We start from the raw sequence: 25,528 nt of genomic DNA, 5'->3' as shown, positions 1-25,528 counted from the left end.
GATTTTGGATCTCATTCCTTCAGGATTGGGGCAGCAACTGAGGCAGTGGCGGGGGGCCTCCCGGTGGAAAGAGTGAAGACAATTGGAAGGTGGTCATCAGACTGCTATAAACGTTATGTTCGGATTGACATGCTATGATTACTTGTCACTCACGCTTGGTCTCTTTCCGCTCTCTTACAGTTTCTCAGACCTGTTACGCAGGGGAGGAATTTGTCGTCGGGCACCGCCAATATTCATCGGCACGGAGCGGCGAACAGGAAACAACAAAGAACAATGTTTGGATTGTCGGTCATTCATATGTGAAGCGAGCGGAATGTGTCTTCCTGTCAGGTGACAAGAAAGAAAGGGCGGCACAACTAGGGTTGAATATCACGTTCTTTGGCAGAGGAGGGTTGTGTCTTCACGAGTTTAGGGGATTCTTCCAAGGGCTGTTAGCACGCCAGCGGTCTCCACCGTCAGTGGTGATACTTCACCTTGGGGAGAACGACTTGGCAACACTGGGCAGGCGCATCTTGATTGAAGGGATTATCTCAACAGCGGGTTGGATAGCTAGGACCTGCCCCGGGTGCACGCTAGTATGGTCACAACTCATACCTCGACTTCAGTGGCGGGGGGGTCATTCGGTCAGGGCGTTGAATCACTCGGTAAAGAGGATCAACACACGGTTGGATAGGTTGTTTCGAACCCCCGTGTTACAGTCAATACCTCATGGGTGCATCTGGGGTCACAAGTATTACTTGAAGGACGGGGTTCATTTGACAGAAGAGGGTAATGTCCTATGGTCTGACAATATCTGGGCTTGGCTAGAGGGCTGGGATAGGAGGAGTGTGTCCTTAGGCAGGGGCTAGAGGGGGAGGCCAGATCGTCGGTTAACAATACTGGCCTGTGGCGGTAAGGTCATTATCGGTGAGCACATATTTGAGGTCTGAGGGGGCGGGCATCATCCTATGGAGGTTCCCGCCCGGGGGGAGGGGCCTGCGGGCCACTCCCAGTACTCCAGGGGCAAGGTAATATGCAAAGGAGCGCGGGTAGGAGTAGTTCACGCTTTCCTTAGGCTGGTAGCCACCCCGCGCGCGTGGACTCATGACGCCACCGGCGCAGAGTAAGGGCCCTCCTTTAGTGGGTAAATGGAGTTTGGGGCGTAGACCGGGCAATTCCCGGGGTAACACTGCGCATGCGCACTTCTAGGGGGGAGGCGCAGCTTGTAGGACCTGACACCGGTAGTGACCCTGCCATATGGCCAGAAATGTACAAAAATCAAGGTAGGATGTTTAGTTTAAGCTAGGAACAACTTGTATTAGAGTTTTGTTAAGGTCAGGCTCTCAAACTTGTTGATAACAATTGTATAACTGAATGTCCTGCTGATTTTTGTATTCATTGTTGATTATGCAATTAAAACCTTTTTAATTTCATACTTTAATAAATACGGCCGGGCGACTAGCGCCCGCCTTCCAAAAAGTAAAACACGTCTCGTGTCCACGTTCCTGGGTGTTGGGTGCCGGATTGGGGGGGAGGCGGCAGCTAGTCGCTGACCATGTGAAAAGGGGGGGCCCTCGGCCCCCCCGCACGCATGGCGGCGCGGCGACCGTCTCACCTCCTCTCCCCTCGGGTCCTTCGACGGTGGGGGCGTGCCCTGGGGGCGCGGCCCACCGCCGATTGGCCGGCGCCCCTCCTGACCCGGATTCAATGGACTGGTTCCGGGTCGGGGGGGGCGGGCGATAGGAGGGGCCACACGGCCCCTCGGGAATAAGAGGTAGGGAGCGCCCAGGAGACCCCCTTGTCCCTGGACGCTCCCTCGCTGAACGTTGTGCCCCGCGTTCGGGGCTTCTTTGTTTCCCACCCACCATCCCTTGGTACAAAGTTTAAGCAGCGTTATGTCCGGTTTAATGGTAAGTTTCAAAGGTATGGACCGCGGGAGAGAGTAGGCTGTTGTTGTATTTTGTGATCTGTTGTTAGGACTTTTTCCCCTTTGTAGAAAAGTGATGTGTGAAGTGAACTGTATTTGAAGATATGTGTCTTTAGGCCTTTTTTCCCTTTGTAGCTATACATTGATATTGTAATTTTGAGTAACATGAGTGAACCAAACTGTAATGTTATGCCATGTGTCGTTAGGCCTTTTTCCCCTTTTAGCTATGCGTGGATACTGTTATTTATTAGCCAGTGTAGTTGTCCTTTAGAATTTTCCATAGGTCGTCGTATTTATTAGGTATGGGACATGCGGTAAGGTCATTATCGGTGAGCACATATTTGAGGTCTGAGGGGGCGGGCATCATCCTATGGAGGTTCCCGCCCGGGGGGAGGGGCCTGCGGGCCACTCCCAGTACTCCAGGGGCAAGGTAATATGCAAAGGAGCGCGGGTAGGAGTAGTTCACGCTTTCCTTAGGCTGGTAGCCACCCCGCGCGCGTGGACTCATGACGCCACCGGCGCAGAGTAAGGGCCCTCCTTTAGTGGGTAAATGGAGTTTGGGGCGTAGACCGGGCAATTCCCGGGGTAACACTGCGCATGCGCACTTCTAGGGGGGAGGCGCAGCTTGTAGGACCTGACACCGGTAGTGACCCTGCCATATGGCCAGAAATGTACAAAAATCAAGGTAGGATGTTTAGTTTAAGCTAGGAACAACTTGTATTAGAGTTTTGTTAAGGTCAGGCTCTCAAACTTGTTGATAACAATTGTATAACTGAATGTCCTGCTGATTTTTGTATTCATTGTTGATTATGCAATTAAAACCTTTTTAATTTCATACTTTAATAAATACGGCCGGGCGACTAGCGCCCGCCTTCCAAAAAGTAAAACACGTCTCGTGTCCACGTTCCTGGGTGTTGGGTGCCGGATTGGGGGGGAGGCGGCAGCTAGTCGCTGACCATGCTCTTTTTTCCTTCAAACTCGTTTATTTTTCAGGGCCCCCTTTTCTTTCCTTCTAACTCGTGTATTTGGCAGGCTCCTTTAACACTTTTTCTACTTCTAACTTGTTTAATTTTGCAGGCTTCCTTTAACTCTTTCTCTCCTTCTAACGAATGTTTACTTTGCAGGCTCCCTCTAACTCTTTTTCTCTTTCAATCTAGTTTTACTTTGCAAGCTTCTTAATGTAGTTCTCCTTTGAAACTAACTTGTTCCCCTCTAAACCTTATTTGTCTTCCATACTAACTGCTTTTCCCGCTTTTTTCATCCCAGCTGTTTTCTTGCCTGCCCTCTCCCTTCTGCTTCCTGCCTCCCACTGACTCCGCCCTGTGCCTCACCCCCTCCTAAGAAACCCACGTAATGGAGGCCACAATGCGACCACATTGAGCAGGTGCCCGTTCCAGCTCTCCCCTGCTGCTCGCCCTGTCAGGCAGGTCCTCAGATCTCCCAGAAGGTTCTTAACCATTCCTTTGGTCTTCGCTCCAGGTTCCCTAATCTCTTTCTCCTTCAAACTCATTTATTTTGCATGCCCCCATTTTCTCTAATTCTAACTCGTTTACTTTGCAGGCACCTAACTCGATCAGTTTGCAGGCTCCCTTAACTCCTTTTCTACTTCTAACTTGTTTTCTTTTGCAGGCTCCCTTTAACTCGTTCTGACCTTCTAACTCATTTTTTACTTGTCAAGCCCCTTTTAAATCTTTTTCTCCTTATAACTCATTTTTACATTGCAGGCCCCCGTGACCTCTTTTTCTCCTTCTAGCTCATTTTTATTTTGCATTTTTTAAACAATTTTCGCCTTTGAAACTCACTTTTTCCCCTCTAAACCTTGCTTCATTTTTCTTCCAGGCTAACCTCTCTTACCCGCTTTTTTAGGTTTCGACCTGGCGAAAAGCTGCGCCGCGCCGCGCAGCTTTTCGGCGCAGGTCGAAATCTTTTGAGTTACACTGTGTGCTTTAGTTCAGCCTCTCTCTTCCATTGGCTAGCTCCATAAATGGAGGCTAGCCATTGGAAGAGAGAACTGTCCGTCATTTCCCGAGGCGATTGGTGGGCGTTCCCGACGATTCTTTCCCTCTCTGCAACGTCATGAAGACGTGGGCACTGTGGGCGCGGACTTTTTTTTTTTTTACACCGGTTTGTGTTCATTGTTGTCTTGTTCCCTGTCCCGCTGGCTGTTTTCTGCTCGCCACCCTCCCGCTGTCCGTGTGCCCGCCCGCCCCCTCCCGTTGGCTGTTTTCTGCCCGCCCCCCTCCCGCTGTCCGTGTGCCTGCCTGCCCCCCTCCGCTGTCCGTGTAGCCGCCCGCCCCCCCTCCCGCTGTCCGTGTGCCCGCCCGCCCCCCCTCCCGCTGTCCGATGTGCCCGTAAGGTGCTTGTTCTTCCACGTGAGCACTGTTGGTGATGTTTATGTGAGGTGTAGAATGTGAGTCAGAAAGACACTACGAGATCACATGATGACAGACGTGGTGCAAGAGAAGTCGCAGATTACAATCGGAATGAACAGCAAACAGCCTCGGTAGGCACACAATATCTGCTGTTTTGATCGTCAGGTTGGCGCTGCCATCATGAATCTAGAGGCAAGGCCGTGTCTTTCCTCACCCCGGGGCATATTGTATGTAGCCAGAAGGGGAGAACATCACCAATGCGACCAGGGAAACTCCGGTTCTCACGGGAGTTACCGAAAGAAGTACAGTCGTTGCGAAAGCACCCCACGTACTGAGGGATTCCCGGCGCACCGTGCAGGCCTGGAATGCAGTCAGTCCAGCTTTCCGACATGAGAGAGGCGGTCCGTCGTGTCTTAAGAAATGAGTGTTGGGGTGTGGAGGGAGTTGGAGGTTTGTTTCCTGTGTTGCCACTCAGCAATGGCAGCGATTCCACAGTTGCGGGGTGGGGGTCCAAACGGGGACAAGGGCAAATGCGCGCTGGGAGACCGACCCCATCTGGGTCCCCTCGTCCCGCCCCCCTCCCGCTGTCTGTGTGCTCGCCCCCCTGCTGTCCGTGTCACACTGTACAACACCACTAGGGAAGCATGTCTCCTCCACACTGCCAAGAGGCCTGCGAATGGATGTGCGTCCGTGTGAACTGGCCTCCTGCAGGCAGACAGTCAGGGTGCAGATGACTCCTGGACGGACACTCTTGTCACGTAAGATCGTGCACCAAGAAGACATTCTGTTTCACAGCGTGGTGCACTCTGAACGGAAAGATAGCTCAGCGGCCTGCGTGCCTGATGCAGAGAGCTGTGCGGACCCTCATAGTGTCACGGTAAAGTACCAGCGGCAGACTCACCACTACAAATCCCAAAGGACAGTTTTCTGACCAGGATTACCCCCTCCCAGAGTCACAAGTATGGAATCATTTCAGTTTATGAGGACACTGTGATCAAATGATTGCAAATTACAGAAAGCCTCGATGATCCGCAGGTGTTGACTCAGCAATGTGTGACGTAGAGCAGTGCCCTCCTGACCCCAGGGTATTTAAACTCCTTGTAGCAGTGGAAGCCAGAAGAAGTGTTAGCTTCACAGATAAAAAACAATGGCACACATTTCCAGCGAAGTTAAGAAGATTACTTTTTTGATTCAGGCACATGAGAAAAGTGTTTCCCTTTCTTCCTTGAAAGGTGAGAGGGTGCAGGAACGTCAGCATATAAATAGAGTATTACAGCGCCTAACTTCCATATCCGACAGCTCACCTGTAGCCCGGGAGGGGAAATAACTTCAAAAGGCCTTTGTTGAAAGGAGTCGTAATTAAGGATGCAATTTTTAAAAAAGTTCCTTAAGGAGGGAGGGAGCAGTCGATCCATGCTCTCGGGGAGAGCTAAACACAGGAAGAGGCATGACGCATGCATGGACAAAGGGGAGAACGGTAGGAGAGCCATGAAGGAGCCAGCAAATGGGAAGTCTATGGGCAGCTATTGGCTTTGTAAATGACAATGCCATTTATTTATGTTGTCAAAGCCAACACATAAATAAAAAGGTTGTCATTTACAATGCCAATAGCTCTAACTTTTCCAAAGGCGAAACCGTTGCATTGTAAATGCTTGTTCCTCAGAGCTGTTTTCTCACCTGTCCTCTCTCTCCCGCTTCCCGCCTCCCACCGACTCTGCCCAACACCCCACCCACCTCCTGGGAAACCTACTTAAGGCCGCAGAGCGACCCCATTGAACAAGCCCCTGGGCCAGCTCTCCACTGCTGCTTGCTCTGCCAGGCAGGTCCTTGGATTCCCTGAAATGGTCTTAATCATTTCTGTGCTCTTCGTTCCAGGCTTCCTAATCTCTTTTATCCTTCCAAACTCGTATATTTTGCAGGTCTCCTTTTTCCCTCCTTCTAATACGTTAACTGTGCAGGCTCCCTTTACCTATTTTTCTCCTTCTAACACGTTCATTTTGCATGGCCTGTCCACACCAGCTTGACTACTGAACCATATTTCTGTAGAAGAACGTGCCAGTTGCCAGGAGCTTCACCAGAGGTGAATAGTTAAACTATGATCTCTATTGGATTAGAGGGGACATCCAGTGTGGAGGAGAAAAGGCTGTTCTCTAGTTCCTACCCATTATTAACACTAGGCATTCTGTAGTGTTGCGTTGTGTGAAGACGTCTGTTTAAGTTTGAGATTGTGACACCCATTACCGGAAGGGCTTTTAAATGAACCACTTGAGTTTGCATGTACTTCTACACTTGTATGTGCCAAGATACATAAATTGCGTCACTGCGATTTGCACAGCCGATTGAATCTCTTGACAAGTGCAAAACAGACATTAGTACAACTTGCCTAGTTCAAATGGCATTTTGCAGCCGTGGGCAGTCCATGTGCAAATGCACAAAACATGAATAGTTCCACAATTCATGTAATTTGGTAAATAGTCATTCAAATTTGTGATGATACCAGTAAAATATACGTAAAGCTATCTCAAAAGCTGAAGGTTCTAGGGACCTCTCTGGACCACTCGAAGGGAATTTGTGATGACTCCTGATTGAATTCAATGACGCTCCTAAAACATTACCATTCATTTTCTCTGCAGCAAGACCGTGTGCACTGCACTGCAGACCTATGGATGGCAACTTTGCTGACAAGATGCTGGACGCAGTCATTGATGGTACCCCTTGCTTTGAAGGGACGGACAGCAGAGACATATGCATTAATGGAATGTGTAAGGTATTTGTTGCGTTTCTTTTTTTAAAGCTTCCGTGTATGCAAATGAACATTTTACTTCACAGAACTTAATGACTCGGATATAGTTTCATATCCCTTAGAGTTACAGCTATGCAACTTGTTGTATTATTGTTGGAAATAGGATCACGACTTGGGACTCTATCTTGAGAACTGCTTGACAACGTCTTATGAATTTTATATCTCAGCTGTGCGAGGAGTTGACACTTTAATAATAGGGTCCATGTGTTTTTCAGTGTAATCGGTTTTAAATTCCTTTGCTTTTCGATAGCAAGCTTGCGTTGTATTTACTGTTAAATTATGTATTAATATATGCCTTCAATTTGATTTCATTTCATGTTCAATCACTACACTCGGTGCAGCAACGTTTATACTTTGCATTTGCTATATTCTAAGCTTTCCACGTGGCTGGTTTACTTTAGTAAGATCAGTGATATCCTCATTATGTTCGGGTAGGTTTATATTTAACTATATTAACGAACAGAGCCCTTTAATAGACAGCGTATGCCTTTCTTACAACATAGTGCGCGGATCTACTTGTACAGTGTGTGCAGTGAGGGTGGCAGCCCTTAGTTCTTCTTTGAATACTTTGAAATTCATGGCACATTAGCCTCTGCAATGGTTTAGTAATTACTTAAACATTAAAACAGGTGCTATATATCTAGAGGTTAGCCTTCATGGTATATTTTAAACTGTATACACACTGTAAAACAGTAACATAGAACAAATCTGAAATATTGTTATGTGCATGAGCGATTCTGAGATTCATATTATGCCATGACAGTCCTACATTTCCACTCAGTTCCTAAGAAAATCCAGATTCTACCCATGTATTACAGTCAATGACTCTGTTCAGGCAGGTGGTGTTCGCCTGATTACAAGGGTTCCTTGCCATAGGTCTTGCCTATTGCCCTCACCCCAAAGATGAGCAATTCATGCCCTCCCTAAAAAAAACTTTTAAAAATACTGATTGTTATATATCATTCATAATTTGTTTAATAATCTCCCTCGCTTTTAGCTTCTATAAGAAACCGTGAGATGCACCAGGCTTCATATATGATCTTCAGGCCTCCCACCACATGCTACTGAGATCTGTTCTTAAATTGAAAAAAAACAGGGATATTAAGTGCATCAGACGTGAAAAGCACGCCCCAGCTTGCCACGTGTCACCGAAAGTTTGGATGCTCTAAGACTGAATCTTGTGAATAAACGGACTCCTAGAACTGTGCATAGAATGAATCTGGTCAACATCATTCCCATTCGACCAACCTAACTCTACCCTTGATGGAAGTGACCCTTCTGAAACCAAAAAATAATGAAAGTCTACAGTGTGATTAACTTTTAGTCCTTGACATGGTACTGACCTCTCTTAGACCATCAGTGGAACTTTATTTTATTCAAAGCCTATTTCAGCTCCGAAGCTCCTAAAAAGAACTAGATGAGTGATTTATTTCTTGGAGTGACAACTGAGAATAGATATAATCTCCTGTCCTGCTCCCAACAGAGGTCTGAGCTGAAGGGAAACCGAGCCCAGGCATTCTGCATGGGGTATTTGTTTTAAGGAGCAAGATCTTCATCTGACCTGGTCCTGACGTGCATGTCATGGGCAATGTCCGGTGGATATTGGACAGTTTGTCAACCTATTTATGGAGAAGTGGAAGGGCATTAGGAAGGTTTATCCAAGGATGGAGCAGGACGTATGCTGACAGCCTTCTTTCTATTCCACAGGGACGTGTAGTAAGCTCTTAGAAAGAGGAGTTAAGGAAAGGGCCAATTGATGAGCATTTTTTTCTGAGAAACATTGGGGCATATTATCAAGGACCGGTGTTAAAATTATCGTCGTTTTATCGGCAGGAAACTGAAGATAAAACGGCGATAAAGGGCTTGATAATACGCCTTTGTTAATTCCCATAGAAGCCCATGTTCTTGTGTTAACATGGGCTTCTATGAGAATGAACAAGGGCCTAGTATCAAGCCCATTATCGCCGCTTTAACACCAGTCCTTGATAATATGCCCCATTGTTACTTGCCCACAGAGTGAAACATCACTGAAAGTTAAATCAAGGCCATCCACCATATAGTGTGACGCAGGAAAACAAACAAGCACCCAGTTGGGCACAGGCATATCATTGCAATTGTAAACATGATGTATTGCCCATGGAGCCGTGCATATGTAGAATATGAACCCTGCGTTACACTATACCATGGTCACACTGACAGAAACTGCTTGAGACAGTGCTTTCCTTAACAACAGAGGGAAGACATGTTTATACAGTTGTAAACTTTCCTACTGCGGAATTGTTGTGGTATACCTAAATACTTGTTTGCTGGAGTATTTTCTATAAAAATGTATATATAGAAATGCAATAGTCAAATTAATATAGAGTACTGAGCCATTCGAGTGAACATGAGAGCTATGTGGTAGAACCACTCCAGGCTAGTGTCTACTAGAAAGAGATCTTGAAATTATTTTAAATACTGTACTGGTAACATATAAAAATCTGGCGCGTTTGTCACATTATTAACCCCACAATGTTTTAACTGTAGTTGTTCCTCAATGCACAGAAAACAGCACTACTAATAGCCAAGATAATTAAATCTCTCAGTCTGGGACCTGAAGCAGTGGCATAGCCTGAAAACGTACTAGTGGTCTAGTGAGCAGGTCTTGTGACAGCCCCACCTATCGCCTCTCCAACAGCACCTGCCTTGCTGCTGCCTGATTGATTCTTGTTGCCCTCCGGCTAGTTAGCTTTCATTTTCTCTCTAGTGTGCCCTCCTCTGGTCAGCCTTTTGTTCTTATATATTTATTTACCCCCTTACTTTTACCTGTCAGCCTCTGTTTTCGCCACTTGTGAGGCCTCCCTAGAGCCTCCCATCTCTTGCCATTTCCATTTTCCTTCCGTTCGCCACCTCCCACCTCTCAGCACCCCTCCCACCACAGGGCCTACTAAATGGAGGCCACTCCATGGCCACGCCGTTGACGCACCGAAGGTGGCCAAAGGCAAGCCTGTCTGTGCCCGTCCGTGATTGGACCACACCAAGCGCTAGGACCACCTCTCTCCTTACTCTGCTACACATACAGCAAACTACAGTCCCTCAATGCCAAAAGAGGTATCAACTTCTGCATCACCTTGTCTAGAATGGCAGAAGTCCCTTCTTCTGTAAGAGCTGCTGCTTCACCTGCCGCTTCACCTGCAACTCCAACTCCCACTTTCAGATCAGACTCAATACTAAAACCACAAAAAGAGATACCCTCGCATACAGACCCCAGGGCACCTTCCAAGAATCTGCAATGCCATTCCCGACGTCATCACCCCCCGTCTATCGACTCCAAACACTACATCTTTCTGGGAGACCTGAACTTCCATCTGGAGGACCCCAATGACGCCAACTCACCACCCTCCTTAAGAACATGAGCAACCTCTGCCTCTCTCAGCTGGTCTCCACCCTCACGCATATTGCAAGACACACATTAGACTCTTTTTCCCCTTCAGTGACAGAATTAAGTTCTCTCACACTACCAAACTGACCTGGACAGACGACAGCATCATTCGCTTCATCATCACCAGCTCCCAAAGACCCCCGCCCAGACATCTCATCAGTCCCCGCCGAAAGTGGAAAGGAGTCACGGAACCCATCTGGACCTCTGCCCTCATAGCAACCAGGCTCGCTGATTTGCTCCTGAACTACAGACCCTCAAACATGACTGCAAGGAACTAGAGCGACATTGGCAATCCAGCAAAAATCCATTCCATTTCAGCTCATTCAGATCCATGCTCAGCAATTACCACAACCACCTCAGAGACGCCGAAATGTACTCCCTCACCAGCTGCATTGAGGCAAGCGCGTACTATACCAAAGAGCTCTTCGCCATCGTCAAAGAGTTCTCCTGCCCAGCTGCCACTGAAAACACGATTCATCCCTCCCCAGGTCTCTGCGACACCCTAGCTGACTACTTCCATCAGAAAATCATAGAAATCTACAGCAACTTTGATCCCCAACTCACTGGCTTCACCCACTTCCTCGCCCTCACAGATGCCGCCAACACCCAATGACTCTTCGATTGGAAAGAACTCTCAATGCAAGACATCGTCATCATCATGAACTCAATCCATTCCAGTTCACCCACAGAACCCTGGCCTCACAAGATCTTCAACCTAGAGAGAGTAGAAATCAGCAAAATGCTGATGGAGATCCTCAGCACATCCATCACAACAGCCACCGTCCCTGCCACATGGAAGCAGGCAGAGGTCAAGCTTCTCCTGAAACAAACAATCCGCCGACCCAAGCGAACTCAAGAATTATTAACCCATCTCGCTACTCCCCTTCCCAGCCAAAGTCTTGGAGAAAGCCATCAACCTTCAGCTCACCGAAAACCTATAACAGAAGAATTGGGTTTCCGAGCTAGCCACAGCACCAAGACTGCCCTGATCGCTGCTGCAAACTACATCAGATGCCTCCTCAACAAGGGAGAAACAGCAGCACTCATCCTCCTTGACCTCTCTGAAGCCTTTGCCACTATCTTCCATCACACCCTTATCACTAGACTCCATCACCCAGGCATCCAACACAACTCTTTTATCTGGATCAAACCATAAAGATGGACAGTGGATATAGCACCAAGATATAGCACCAAACTTGTATCAACCAAAAATGAAAAATGATTCAAAAAGTAAGTCCAGCGTGCCACTTGAAAAAACCGGTACCCTCTGTCCAGGGGCACCTCACGTCAAACGTGAATCCGAAATGTTTATCATCCAGTTTAGGGCACCACTCCAATCATAAACAATCAGTTCAAAATATCTTAGAGTCCAGATCCAAATTTAGAAGTCTCGATATTTCCACAGTTCATTTTTTATTATTTTCTTATACTCAAGAGAACCATCAGCCAACGCGTTTCGTTCTGACCACCAGAACTTCTTCAGGGCGTGTGCAATTGTCGAAAACACCAACAATGGAAACCACTGATAAGTATAGAATCCTTCCAAGAAACAATATAAATGCAACTAGAATATCTGGATAAATCTAACTGACTGGCTTATTCGTCACACAGTAAGTCAGTGGCAGCAGTTGGTCGACAAATATTATAATTCAGACATTAGACCTGATAATCTCAGCAGCAAGCCTATTTGTATAGTATTGGTGTATATCTTCTCAAATATTCCCAATGTGAATCCGAACTAGTTAATCCAAGTGTCTGCTCCCAATCGGATTTGCGATGATTCAATAGTCATATAAGCATAATATCGAAAAAGTATCCCTGCGACTCAGCCAAATCCGCCACAGTCAGAGAACAGGAACCCGAAGCACCACTGATTACAGTCGCGTGAATATTTGTCGACCAACTGCTGCCACTGACTTACTTGCACACGCCCTGAAGAAGTTCTGGTGGTCAGAACGAAACGCGTTGGCTGATGGCTCTTTTATCTGGATCACCTCCTTTCCCTCCTGCCAAACTCAAAGGATCCATCTACCCCCTTTATCCTCTGAATCCAAGTACATTAGCTGTGGCTTCCCCAGGGCACCTCCCTCAGCCCCACCATCTTCAACACCTACATGACGCCTCTTGCAGACATCGCTCGCACCCATGGACTCAACATAATTTCAGACGCCGACAACATGCAGCTCATCACTTCCCTCACAGGTGACATTGACACGACCAGAGCCAACTTCTAGAACACCAGGTCGGACGTTGCGAACTAGATAAAGGCCAACCACTTTAAAATCAAATCGTAGAAGTCAGAGGTACTCATCTTAAGAAACAACTCCTTCCCTTGTGTCAACTCCTGATGGCCCACCGCACTTAGCCCGCACCTTCTCTCTCCAACCACACTTGTAACCTTGGGATTGTCCTGGACAGCCAACTAACCTTTGAAAAACACATGTCAACACCATCTCCTCCTCCTGCTTCTACACTCTCATGCCCTGCAAGATCTTTCGATGGATCCCCACCTCCATCAGAAAAACAGTCACCCAACCCTCATCACCAGACACCTCAACTATAACAACACACTCTTTGCCGGTACAACCAACCAACTTTTTCAACTGCCGCCAGACTACTCAGAACATTATCCTCAACCTCCCCAGTAGATCCAGCACCACCCCCACCACACAGCCCTCCACCGGCTCCCTGTGCAGAAAAGATGCCTCTTGAAGCTCCTGTCTCATGCCTACAAAGCCCTTCATGACTCTGGACCCACCTACATCAACCACCACCTATCATACCATCGACCCACCAGGAGACGCCCTCTTCTACACTCACCCTGGCGCACACCCATGCAGTCGTTCCTTCTCCTACCTCATCACCAAGTCCTGGAACAACCTTCCTATCAACCTTCACACCTGTCCGTCACTTGAAGAATTCAGAAAAAAGGCTTAAGACATTCCTCCGCAATCAAGGACGTTAGAACCTAGGGTCCCCCTGGGGTGATTGAGTGGTCTTCAAAGAAACGGTTATTCGCTTTGTCCATGCTTGAACCAAAAAGCATGTTATGGTTTATTTTCACTAATACTGCTTGAAGCAATCGCATGGCCAACCTAATGGAGGAAGTACAGGCTATGACATAAGACATGGGCTTGCAGTCTGTTCGATTAGTTGATGAAAAGAAGATAATATGTCCTCTTTAGGAATGAAGCTTCATCCGTGCATCAGCATCTGCCCTTTGCCTTTAGTGGTGCTGGTGGAAATCCTGTCATGAAGTCAGTTATTCATATTAGCATTTTCCGTGCAAACCTTTCCTAGCATTTTTAGTAGTACTGTTGCATGTAGGCTGTTTGAATTTATTTGAATACACTTTAGCAGATGCATTTTACCTTCCAAATTGTCCACTTCAATACTTTATTGCATGGGATCCTTGATATCTCCCATATAGGGAAGAGGTGTGGCGCCGCGGCTAGAGCGACTGACTCCGGGATCCGGGGATCACGGTTCGATCACCTGCGGCAGATTAGCCCAGCACCATGTGACTCCGGGCAGTAGCTTGCTTAGTCTTCCCGACGGCCCCCAGTGCCTAGAGACCCTTACGGGTGATTGTGCGCTTTACAAATGTGGATTACTATTATATCTCCAGCCAAAAATATGCACACACCACCAAAATACTGGTGTTATCTTTGAAATAAGATTCTAAAAGCCAAAGCATTTAAAAAAAAAATGGCATTTATAAGTCCTTAGATGAACATTCAAATAGCGTCATCTGAATGAAGTGGAATGCTGTGTGTCTGCACTAGAGAACATAGTTCAGATGTTGTTGGGTTCAAGAGTTTGTACAGAAAGACACAATTTGGGGTAAATTATGTAGCCAGTTTGCATGAATTATTATAAAAAAAGGGATGTTCAGCAGTATTACCTATGATGTATGTGCCAAGTCTTTCTTGATAATATATTTAAGTTAGATACAAATCTTTATGCAGCCCAGGAGGCCACCAGCTCCCTGGGGTTGGCCTGTGCCAGTTAAAGTAGGGGGCCATGCAGCCACTCTCCTGAAGCCAATGATGGACCTGGGGAACGCCACCCTCCAGGGCTGGCTTCTGCTATCTTCCTAGGTGCCCACCTTGGGAGATAGCTGATTGCTTAAGCTTGGCGGGAGCTGACAGCTCCTACCAAGTGAGAGCAAACATAGGTCCACTCACAGTCGCTTGCTGAGAGCAAAGTTTTCATCTGTTTCACTGCCTGCTGTAATGCAGGCAGGAGAACAGATGAAACTGTTGCTTCTGCACGCAGGGAGCTGCATTTTTGGCAGCTCCCTGAGTGCGGGAGCAATGCTTGCTCTCACAGGAGCTGTGTAGTAGGCTGGAACTGCATGGGCATTGAGGCTCCCCCTGGCATCCCCAACAATACACACAGAGTGCCCTTGGTGGGGCCAGGGCACCCTGGCCTGGCCCCGGAGGATGAGCTCCCCGGGCCCGTATGTGACCAGGGAGGGGGGTCTGTGTGGCCGTAATAAGAATTTGGCCCCTGGGAGGTGGGGGTCGCCGGGGGTGTTCACGGGGCCCCCATTAGTATTTATTTAGCCCCAGGGCCTAAGTTAGCACCAGGAGAGGGGGTCAGTGCGGTCTGTGCAGTCCCCCTCCTTTGTTTAAAAGAATCTCTGGGGAGGTGGCAGTCTCCGGGACTCTTAGGGCCTATGGAGGTGTTCTCCGCGGCCCTTTCCCTAACTTCAGTAAAGCCCCGGGGAGGTGGTGGTCCCTGGGGCTCATAAGAGCCTCAGGAGGAGGGCATTGTTAACCCCCCTCCTTTAATTTTTTTAAACCTTGGTGCATGTTCCCTGGTACTGGCCCCAGGGGATGAGCTCCCGGGTTTGTATGTGACCAGGGAGGGGGGTCTGTGTGGCCGTAATAAGAATTTGGACCCTGGGAGGTGGGGGTCGCCGGGGGTGTTCACGGGGCCCCATTAGTATTTTAGCTTCAGGGCCTAAGTTAGCACCAGGAGAGGGGGTCAGTGCGGTCTGTGCAGTCCCCCTCCTTTGTTTAAAAGAATCTCTGGGGAGGTGGCAGTCTCCGGGGCTCTTAGAGCCTAATGGAGGTGTTCTCCGCGGCCCTTTCCCTAATTTCAGTAAAGCCCCGGGAAGGTGGTGGTCCCTGGGGCTCATAAGAGCCTCAGGAGGAGGGCATTGTGCACTAAACTCCTTTATTTTTTTAAACCTTGGTGCATGTTCCCTGGTACTGGCCGACCGGGACGCTTTTTTGAAATCAAGCGTTGGGTCCGCGATTGTTTATTTTTTTAAAATGTTGCCATAAAGTTGTGGATGAACACAATGTGCTGCACACATTTTTAGGTGGTCAGGGTATTTCTATCCTGCCCTTTTTTCTTTTATTTGGCTAGGTTGTGAGTGACACTGCGTTCACTGTTTAATGGGGTATTGGCAGCAGGGCCTGGTTGCAGACTTGGCCCTGTGGCTTTCCCCGCCACACAGAGCTGAAGGTCATGCATGGTGCAGTTGGGTGTTTATAGGGTTGAGCTGCAGGCCCTGTTGCCAACTTCTGGTGCGTACAGCAAAAGGCCATGCGTGGTATGGGGTTGTGTGCAAATAGGAAGTAGGCCATATGGCCTGGCCTCAGGCCTGGCCATAGGCCAAGATCTGTGTCGATCTCCTGCCGTGCATGGCTGGGGTTTGGTGCTTATAGGTGGTTGGCCGCAGCGAACAACCACCATCATGGCCTCACTATGCACTGCTAATTACCCCACATACTTCAACACTCATGATATCTTTGATAAATTAATTGATAACATCACTGTAACATTTGCAGTAAAATTATTCAGTATTAAACTGTGCAAGGCAGGATTTCTAGTTACTTTAGGATACAATTTATAGTTACTGCAGCTAACCATATCTGTAACTGCTGAAATTCAATGGTTTTGTGCTACTAAATTCAGGGCCTAACTATAACGTCCCTGTAGCCCTTGGTTCTTTTAGTGAATATATATATATATATAATCAACACAGCAGCTGTACTGAGTGGCACACTAATTTAGAAAATGTTGTGAAGGCTCGCCAAACAGAACCAAAGTTATTAGCAAGACAAAAAATGCTTTTCCTATGGAAATTAGGTGCAAACTATAAGTGCCTACTGGGGACCTCCAGAATGTTTTTTTTTGGGTTTTTTTTTTGTCCTCATGTACCACCATGGTTACCGAATACCGATGCACACTCAAATGGGGTCAGGATATGCTGTCACACTTTATCAAACTGGCAGGGATAAAACCGAGAACGAAATCAACATCCCTCAGCACTAGCGTTACCGCCTCAAACATGCATCCAGAAAACCAAATTACCTAAAAATAGGTATTGTTCGGTGGAAGTTACAGCCAGATCGGGCCGGGCTTGGAACCGGACAAAGGCTCTGCAGATGGATTGCTCACCATAGCAGCTTAATCATTGGACCCGGGGGAAAAAAAACAAAACCCCAGGCAATTTAATGCTCCCATGACAACAGATGCCAGAAAGACCTACTAATTCGACCTCCAGCCTTAACCAGATCCAAGCATGAGACCTGCAGGACGGATACTTGCCAGTTGTTGAAGGAGGGAGGGAGAGGGTCCTTCCATTTTCTACAGATCTCCCTTCTGGCCAGTAAAATAGAATAGAATACCAGCTTTTTGGCTGCAGTCTGGACCCCTTCCAGTATCCCAAATATCACAAGGGGGAGCTCCATATTTACTTGGAAGCCCAGCGATAGCGTGAGAGTGTTACTGATCGCCTCCCAAAAGGTGGACAAACGGGGGCATTCAAAAAACATGTGGGCATCCGAAGCAGCAACCAAGCCACACTTGGCACAAGCAACTGACTTTCCTTCAGTGAATTTCGAAAGTCTAAGGGGAGATTAGTATGCCCTGTGTAGGGTGAACAGATGGTTTCTTCATAACCAAGCAGGCTTCACGATGTTCCATAAAAGGCCAAATGAGGCGGACCACACCTCTTGCAGGTTATGACCAGTTAAAGACAATCCCCACAACTGATCCGGTAGCGTAAAATCTCCATCTACTCCTTCTAGTATAAGTTTATACCACATGGATATCTCCTTCCTAGCTGGAGCCATGTCCACTAACTTTGAGACTAGCTGACTATAGCCCCCAAGATTAGACTTAATCCCTTGAGCGGGTAAGGAGTTGTAGGAGTGAGACCAGCTAGCAATTTGCATATATTTAAACCTTGCAAAATTGGGGCCGATTTTGTTCCTAAGACGTTCCCATGTAAGCAGGTCCCCATCAAAAAAAAGGTCACCCCACACTTCCAGACCAGCTTCTTTTAAAGGGACCACTAAGCTATCTCCTAACCAGGCGGGACTTTCCGGGAGGCCCCATAACGGAGTCCTATTACAAAAATACCCCAGCTTTATAGATTTTGTTAGTTCTAACCATGTTTTGGCCATCCCTTACAAGACCTTCAGCTTAATTTTTTTTAACATTTCGGGCTTCCGAATTTGAATAAGAAGCCAGACTGACTGACTCCCTCACCATTAGGCAGAGCTGAAAACATGGTCACCACCCCATAGTCGGTAGACATCTTTAACAACATAAGGGTGTGCGATAGCTGAAAAGCCCATGCATATAATTTAAAATCTGGGGCAGCCAACCCTCCCTTATCCCTGCGCCGTCTGAGTTTCTTCCAAGCAATTCTTGGAAGCTTCCTGTCCCAAATAAAAGATGAAATCTCTGATTGTAACTTAGATATTAAAGATTGGTTAAAATAAAGAGGGATGGTATTGAATAAAAAATAAATTTTTGGTAAAATCGACATTTTGATTAAGTTTACTCTCCCATTTAATGAAAGCGGAAGATGGACCCATGCCTGCATCAACTTACGGCAGTCTTTAGCTATTGCTGAGAAATTTACTGAAGCAATTAAATTAATATTTTTCACAATATTGAGACCCAGGTATCGCATCGAAGAACTAGCCTGAATACTAGTGGCCCTCGCGTCATCATTCCATACCAGCATCTCAGTTTTTGCAGCATTAATCTCGTAGCCCGACACTTGCCCGAAATCTCAAGAAATTTTTAATACTGCAGGAAGTGCAGTGTAGACATCGGATGTGAGAATGAGGATATCGTCCGCATATAGGGCCACTTTTCTCTCCCATCCTCTATACACAAAGGATTTGATGTTGACATTCTCTCTTAGTTGTTGGGCAAAGGGTTCAATATAAAAATAGAATAGAAGAGGGGAGAGAGGGCAGCCCTGCCGTGTCCCCCTTGAGATTGAAAAGAGGTCGGATAGATCTCCATTGACCAGGAGACACGCAGATGGATTCCGATATAGAAGACCGACGGCACGGCGAAAACCCTCTCCCACATTGAACTTGGCCAAGGCCTCCGACAGATACACCCAATTAACCCTGTCAAAGGCCTTGGTTGCGTCCAGCGTAAGAGCAGCTAACGGGAGGGAGTCAACTGATGCCATATCAATGGCCCCTATCAGACCATATGTTAACTCGTACAATTGGCTCCCCTTCACAAATCCCTTCTGATCTTGGTTTAGGACCGAAGGGGCCACCAAGGCCAGCCTATTAGCTAGAACTGTGGCAAAGATCTTATAGTCCACGTTCAAGAGTGATATTGGCCTATACGAGCCGCACGCATCCACTGGGTTCCCAGGTTTCAAGATAAGGGTGATTGAGGCACTATCCCAAGATACTAGCGGGAGCTGGCCTTCTAATAGAATTTGATTAAACATAATGGTAAGAAAGGCCACTATTTCTTGTTCCAGGGCCCTATAGATCTCTGCGGGGAGCCCATCGGGTCCTGCAGCCTTCTCTTTCTTGCCCTTTTTAATAGCTGACCTGACCTCTTCCTCCGAAATAGTGCTATCCAAAATTAAACGCTGCTCAGTGGTAAGAGAAGGAAGAGGGATCTCACCCAGCCAACCATTAATAGAGTCAGGGTTGATATTATTGTCCTCATTATAAATTGTTTGAAAAAAATTCCCTGAAAGCCCGCCTTATGTCCTCATCAGAAGAGAAAGTAGTGTCATCCACTGTGATAGAGGCTACGTTGTTGCGGACCTGGTCTGTTTTGGTTTTCCAGGCCAATAATTTTCCTGCCCCCTCACCGTATTCAAAATGGGCTAATTTGCTAGCCTCCCATTTTTGTTGGATTCTTTGATTTAAAACGGAAGCCAGATGACCTTTCAACACTGAAAGTTGAGCTTGAAGCTGGTTTAACACGGGCTCAGGAGAAATAAGATTAGCTTCTATTTCTAGTTGTTGTTTAGTTATTTTAGCTTCAATAGAAAGGATTTCCTCTCTATATTGTTTCCTGCGATAGGAAACTTTACCCGTGATAAAACCTCTTAATAAGGCCTTGAAGGAGTCCCAAACGACTCCACTGGACGCTGATCCAATATTGATTCTCATAAAGTCGTGAGCCTCAGCTTTAAGGGTCAAAATGTCGTCCGGCTGGGAGAGAAGAGAACGGTCAAAAGACCAAGCCCGGGGGGAATTTTTAATGGTCCCCTTCAGTTCCATTACTACCGCAGAGTGGTCAGAAAGATGTAAGGGAAGATATATAATACTTTTAACAGTATCCACTAATCTTTGACTGATTAAAATATAGTCTATCCTAGACTGATGATGGTATTTGTAATATCGGAAGGAAATACCCTGTTGCTGTCCTGACCTAACTCGCCAGATATCAACATAGCCATATTGTTTCATGGAACTATGCAAAAGGGACCTAGTTTTAGATGCTACATGGGGGCGACTGTTAGCTGATTTATCGAGCACCGGGTCCAATACAACATTAAAGTCGCCTGCCAGAATGATGGGTTCAGGAAATAACAACAGGTGCGAAAAAATAGACTCTAAGGTTGTGGGATCATCTTGATTAGGTCCATAGTAGGCCACGATTGTAATTTGTGAACCAGCTATAACGACCGATGCTATGGCCCATCTACCACAAGAGTCGACTACCTGAGATAGTAGCCTGGCTTTTACCTTTTTCTTAAATATAACAGCCACACCTCTATGAATCATTAATTGCGATGAGGATACAGCAAAGTCAATCCATCTGTTCTTCTTAACAAGGGCAAGCATTTCAATCTGAGTTAGATGAGTCTCCTGGAGTATAATGACCTGCGCATCAGAATCTCGTAAATATTGCATAATTCTGTTAGCTTTTGGCTTGGTGCGCAGACCATTAAAGTTCCAGGAGATATACTTTGAACTACCCATAATTGCCAGCCCAGACTTGACCGAACCGCATAAACCCTTTAAAATAACAAAGAGGGAGAGTACCTAAATACAACATTAGGTCGACAACCAATACCTTCTATAAACCTAACCACAAAAAACCTAGTAGGACAATGAGAACATTTTTTTAATTTTTGCCACCCCCCACACCTATCTTACCCCTGCCCTCCCCCTCCCCATGGAAAACCCTTGCATTATCTAACCGGAACAAGTCCAGTAGATAGCACCCCTCCTCGAGCTCCTGCCAGGTCCCCCCCTTCGCACAAAAAGGAAACTATGATTTTGTGGAGTGTAAAACAGCCTACTATCGGGGTAGACTCAAAAGAAGGACAATGACCATCAGGCCAGTCCTACAAATATAAAATATTAAAGAGATATTAAAGAGATAGACCTCCAGAATGTTGTTTCTAGCTGTTGAGGGTCAATGAGGTGAAGGTAGGACTATGTTTAAAAACAAGCCACACCGTAGAGTCGGTGAGACCCAGTTGAAGGCATCAGCCGAACCGCGTCAGTTGCTTTGTTGTTCTATTTTTCGTGTTGCCAGAAGAAAAGTTGGGTTAACATTGAATAAATTGAAGTTTTCAAATACCTGGTTGCCGAGGAGTCTGTGTGTCGCTGTTTGCTGTTTTGGAGTAGAACGCCACGGGATGACAAATGTAACCAATCCTCGGGCGTGCAAATGCGAAGCACTGGAACGTGAGGAGTACGACAACACAGGGATGATGGTGAATGTAGTTTAAAGAAGAACCATAGCCCTTTGCTCAAATTGAATCCAGGAGACCTATTGACTGGGGTTGACTGGACTAAACTGAGGTAAGTAGGTGGTTAGGATGTGCATCAGAGGGGGCATGTGTAAACACTAACTACCAACTGTGTTGATCCGTGATCTGATCTCCTCCATGTAATTGCACCCAAAAAAGGACTTGAGATAATGAGTGTAGTTCCACAATATATAAAACTGGTGGAAGCATTATAATTATGCGCAAATGCCTTTGAATAAAGAGTCAAACAAGCAGCACATGTAAATATTGGCGTATAAGTTAAAAGGCTGCGAGGAGTGCAGTGTGGCGATTATTATTTGAATTTGAGTGAATGAAGCTAGAACATTCATGAAGTTGGAATATATACACATAAATTAAAGGGAAGTACAATAAATAATTAAAAACTGTCAATCAGTGGTGTCACGAGTGATGTCACTTACCATTAGTGGTGGGCGGCAAATTCCGTTCCGCTGGTGGAATTTGCGACATGTCAGCATTTTCATGTCAAAACTTCCGCGATCCGCGGCAGAACGGAATTCTTTTGCAACGGTGGCGTCTTCTTGGATAAATATGCAGGGCAGGATTCTTTCTGGCACAGTGCTCCTGTCACAAAAATTAAACCTCAACAGGAAGCACTTAAGATATAAATAAAGCAGGTGCCCGAGTTGAAACTCAAATTCAGTAACTCATTAATCAGCTCAAAACAATCTTGAGCTTTGTCGAGGCTGGGCAGGTGTGCTTTCTCCCCATATCTACCGTCGAAAATTAGCTGTGATGCTTGATGGAGGCCTTTGCATCCTTGACTTTCACGAGCGCAAACCCCATGTAGTTCCTGTGACCAGGAGCTTCTTTCTCCCCATCTGCTGCTCTTATCTGTCTCTGACCTTTTTATTAAAAACAAGAGGCATGTGAACGCGCATAGAAGTTTGCCCGTTTGGCCTCGCCCCACTCACTAGCACCGCACTTTACCCACTATGATGGACAGTTCACTCAAGGGACCCATGGTCGCTGGAGAGACAATTATTTTGGCCCTTTACGCAGCTGTAGTGTAGGAAAAGCACTTTGAACTCGCAAAGAAGCCCCACCCCCGAAAATCTCTGCAAACACGCGAAATTCCATGTGTTTGCGGAGATTTTTTGCTGTTTCGCGGAAGTTTGCGAAAGACAATTTTGCAAATTCCGCCCACCCCTACTTACCATGTCATGAGTGATGTAATATGTGAGGTTATAAGCAGTGCATTTCGGGGGGCCCAAGTTATAGTTAGCTAGGCTAACTATAACTGCTGAATTTCTCTGGTTTTGTATGAGTGAAATGTCAGCCTAACTATAACGTCCCTGTAACCTTTGTTTTTTTTCAGTGAATTTCCATGGTTTTTAAGTAGTAATGGTCTTTGCAGAATGCTGTGGAAAGGGGTCAGGGCCGCTGACCATTTCCCAGAAATCCCTCTGAGTAGGACTTATAAAAAGTACCAGGAGGGCTTCTTGGTCCCCAATGTCCTATAGCATCCAAGCCATCTTTATTCCCCAACAAGTAGTGTGCCAGGATACTTGTTTGAGGAGTGCTGCAGAAAGGGGGTGTGGCCCCAGAAAATCTCTTAGCAAACTGACTGTGTACAACTTTCTGGAGGTAACACGAGGGATACCTTGCCCAATGCCCTCAGTAGCCAATGGTCTTCATCCCCCAACTAGTACTATGACAGGAGGCACGTTTGCAATGTGATGCAGAAATTACATCCTTGAGGATTGCGCAGGTAGTGCCTGTATGAGCCTATGAGTGCCATTGCCAAGGACAGACTATGAATATCGGGTGCTTTTGACAAAGTGTAAAACACATATATAGACATATTTGACATGAAGTTTTAGTGTAGCTATTTATTAAGATACTTAACTTTGCCCTTTGTATTCATTTGTTGAAATAACTACGTCAAAAATACATTTTCTTTCTTCACAGCAACACTGAAGGTCGCAATGACATTAGCCGTCACAAATACAAATGAAAAAGTGGAAAATAGATATATAGACATATTTTACACAAAGTTTGAGTCTAGCTGTTTAGCAACATATTGGTTTAACTTTATTGCTTTAACAACATATTTGTAAAAAACAACAGTCTCAAAAAATGACTTTCAATATCTAAACACATAACTTCCAAACAAACATTAAACTATCCATTGTTACCCAACCCTATGGGGAATCAAGAGCTGCTGCAAAAGTAGTGCAATGCACTATGTCTGACAAGACCCTCTCTTGAGGATGGAAAAAAAATATTCATGTTGGACAACGTCCATGTTATACCATCTAAAGCATCATCTACTTCAGTGGCAGCAGCGACAATTTCTGGTCAGAAACTCCCTTCTGAGGTGCAGTATACTGCAACAGATTTGGCTCCAGAATTTTTATAAATGGGTACGTACTGCATGGACAGTAGAGTTGTTATAAGTAATGGTAAGCAGTTTGTTAGAGGTATTCACAGTGCAGCCAAAAATCATACATGGTATTTGTCCCCCTTTTATCTTTTTTGCACATTTCATAAGAGGAGTTCAAGTGAGCAGCAAGAAGTCAAAGCAAAGCTGAAAGACCCTCAACTTCAATAGCCACACAACACCGAAGCAGAAAGTCCATTTAAAAGTCCAATCTCGACTTCAAGATTTTGCTTCACAGTTTTCCCCGATGGCATTATACTGCATGGATTGTGGAGTTGTAGTTAGTGCTGGCGAGCAGTCCATAACAGCCCTTGGCAATGCTGGAAAGAATACTAAATGTTGAAGTGTTTTTTTTATTTCTGACATTCATAGTTTTTCTACATTAGCAGGCATTTTATTATCTTACCAAAATGGGCATCTAATATATATCTGTTGTTCATTTTATTATCTTTCGATTTATTGTAACACTACTTACATATAAAAGTATACACAAGTCAAACCATCCCTCTACAAATAAACACACAGCTAACATTTGCCAGTTTTCATCATTTACTTTTTTACTTTTCAAATATGTCAACAGTCTGTGTTTAAATCTTCTAGCAAGTGTATCAACAGCACATACAAACATACTCTGCTTTTAACATTAAGTTTTGCTATCTCTTTTTTAAACTATCAGCTGTAATATATGTTTCTTGCTCTACAACTCCCCCTCTTAACAACTCTTCATTTTTTTTACAATCCTGCTCAGGACCAAAGAACCGAAACTGCACATGACCAAAAACCTTTTCCACATCTGCCACACTACCATGCAAAAGTGCTCTACTTATTTATCCTAAACATAAAGCAGGAGTTTTCACATAATACAGTCTCCGACCTAAAGATCGCATTTTTGAGTGGTATAACTTCTTTCCTGTTTTATACTTCGCCTTTGGAAAGATACATAGGATGTTTTTAAATATATCAATGGATTCCTGTCTAATACTAAAACACTACTACAATTCCATTTGTATACAGTACTTGACTACGCTTTCCTCATATCTCTTCTGCAGTATCGTCTTCTACATTTCTAGATACCATCACATCTTTTGTTATAGGACTTCGCCTTTGGAAAGATACATAGGATGTTTTTAAATATATCAATGAATTCCTGTCTAATACTAAAACACTACTACAATTCCATTTGTATACAGTACATGACTACGCTTTCTTCATATCTTTTCTGCAATATCTTCTTCTACATTTCTAGATATCATCACATCTTTTGTTATAGGACTACCATTCTTCATTCTATTTAGAATCAAAATAAAAAGCTTCCTCTTCAAAGCAAGGGCCTTATCAACAACTCTCACAACTTGTTCTTCCTGTTTTACTGCACCTCTCCTTCTACACTTTTGTAAATTTAACATCAAGGGGCCAATTCCGATCTCGGTCGGAAGGGCTCCGAACGCGATCCGGCTGGACAAAGTATGAGCTGTACACGTGTTTTCCAACCAACTAATACAGCTGTACGAGCAAGCAAGTATGATGCGAGAAACGCAAAATCGCTGACCGAATCGTTTCTGGGTCCAAACGTCTCGTCCATATGCAAACCGTGCCGTG

General features: G+C 45.7%; 1 protein-coding gene across 2 annotated transcripts in view; it reads left to right on the top strand.

Annotated features, from left to right (window-relative positions):
• ADAMTS12 (ADAM metallopeptidase with thrombospondin type 1 motif 12) overlaps positions 1-25,528 on the top strand; it is a 2,873,463-nt gene that overhangs the window by 1,449,682 nt on the left and 1,398,253 nt on the right. For both annotated transcript variants that reach the window (XM_078677277.1, XM_078677276.1), the window contains one exon: positions 6,912-7,045. In XM_078677277.1, the coding sequence (XP_078533403.1) occupies positions 6,912-7,045 (134 nt within the window). The remainder of the gene's footprint in view (positions 1-6,911; positions 7,046-25,528) is intronic.

This window comes from Lissotriton helveticus, chromosome 2_1 (genome assembly GCF_964261635.1).
Source record: "Lissotriton helveticus chromosome 2_1, aLisHel1.1, whole genome shotgun sequence".
Taxonomy (NCBI): Eukaryota; Metazoa; Chordata; class Amphibia; order Caudata; family Salamandridae; genus Lissotriton; species Lissotriton helveticus.
This window is presented reverse-complemented; position numbering and strand designations above follow the sequence as displayed.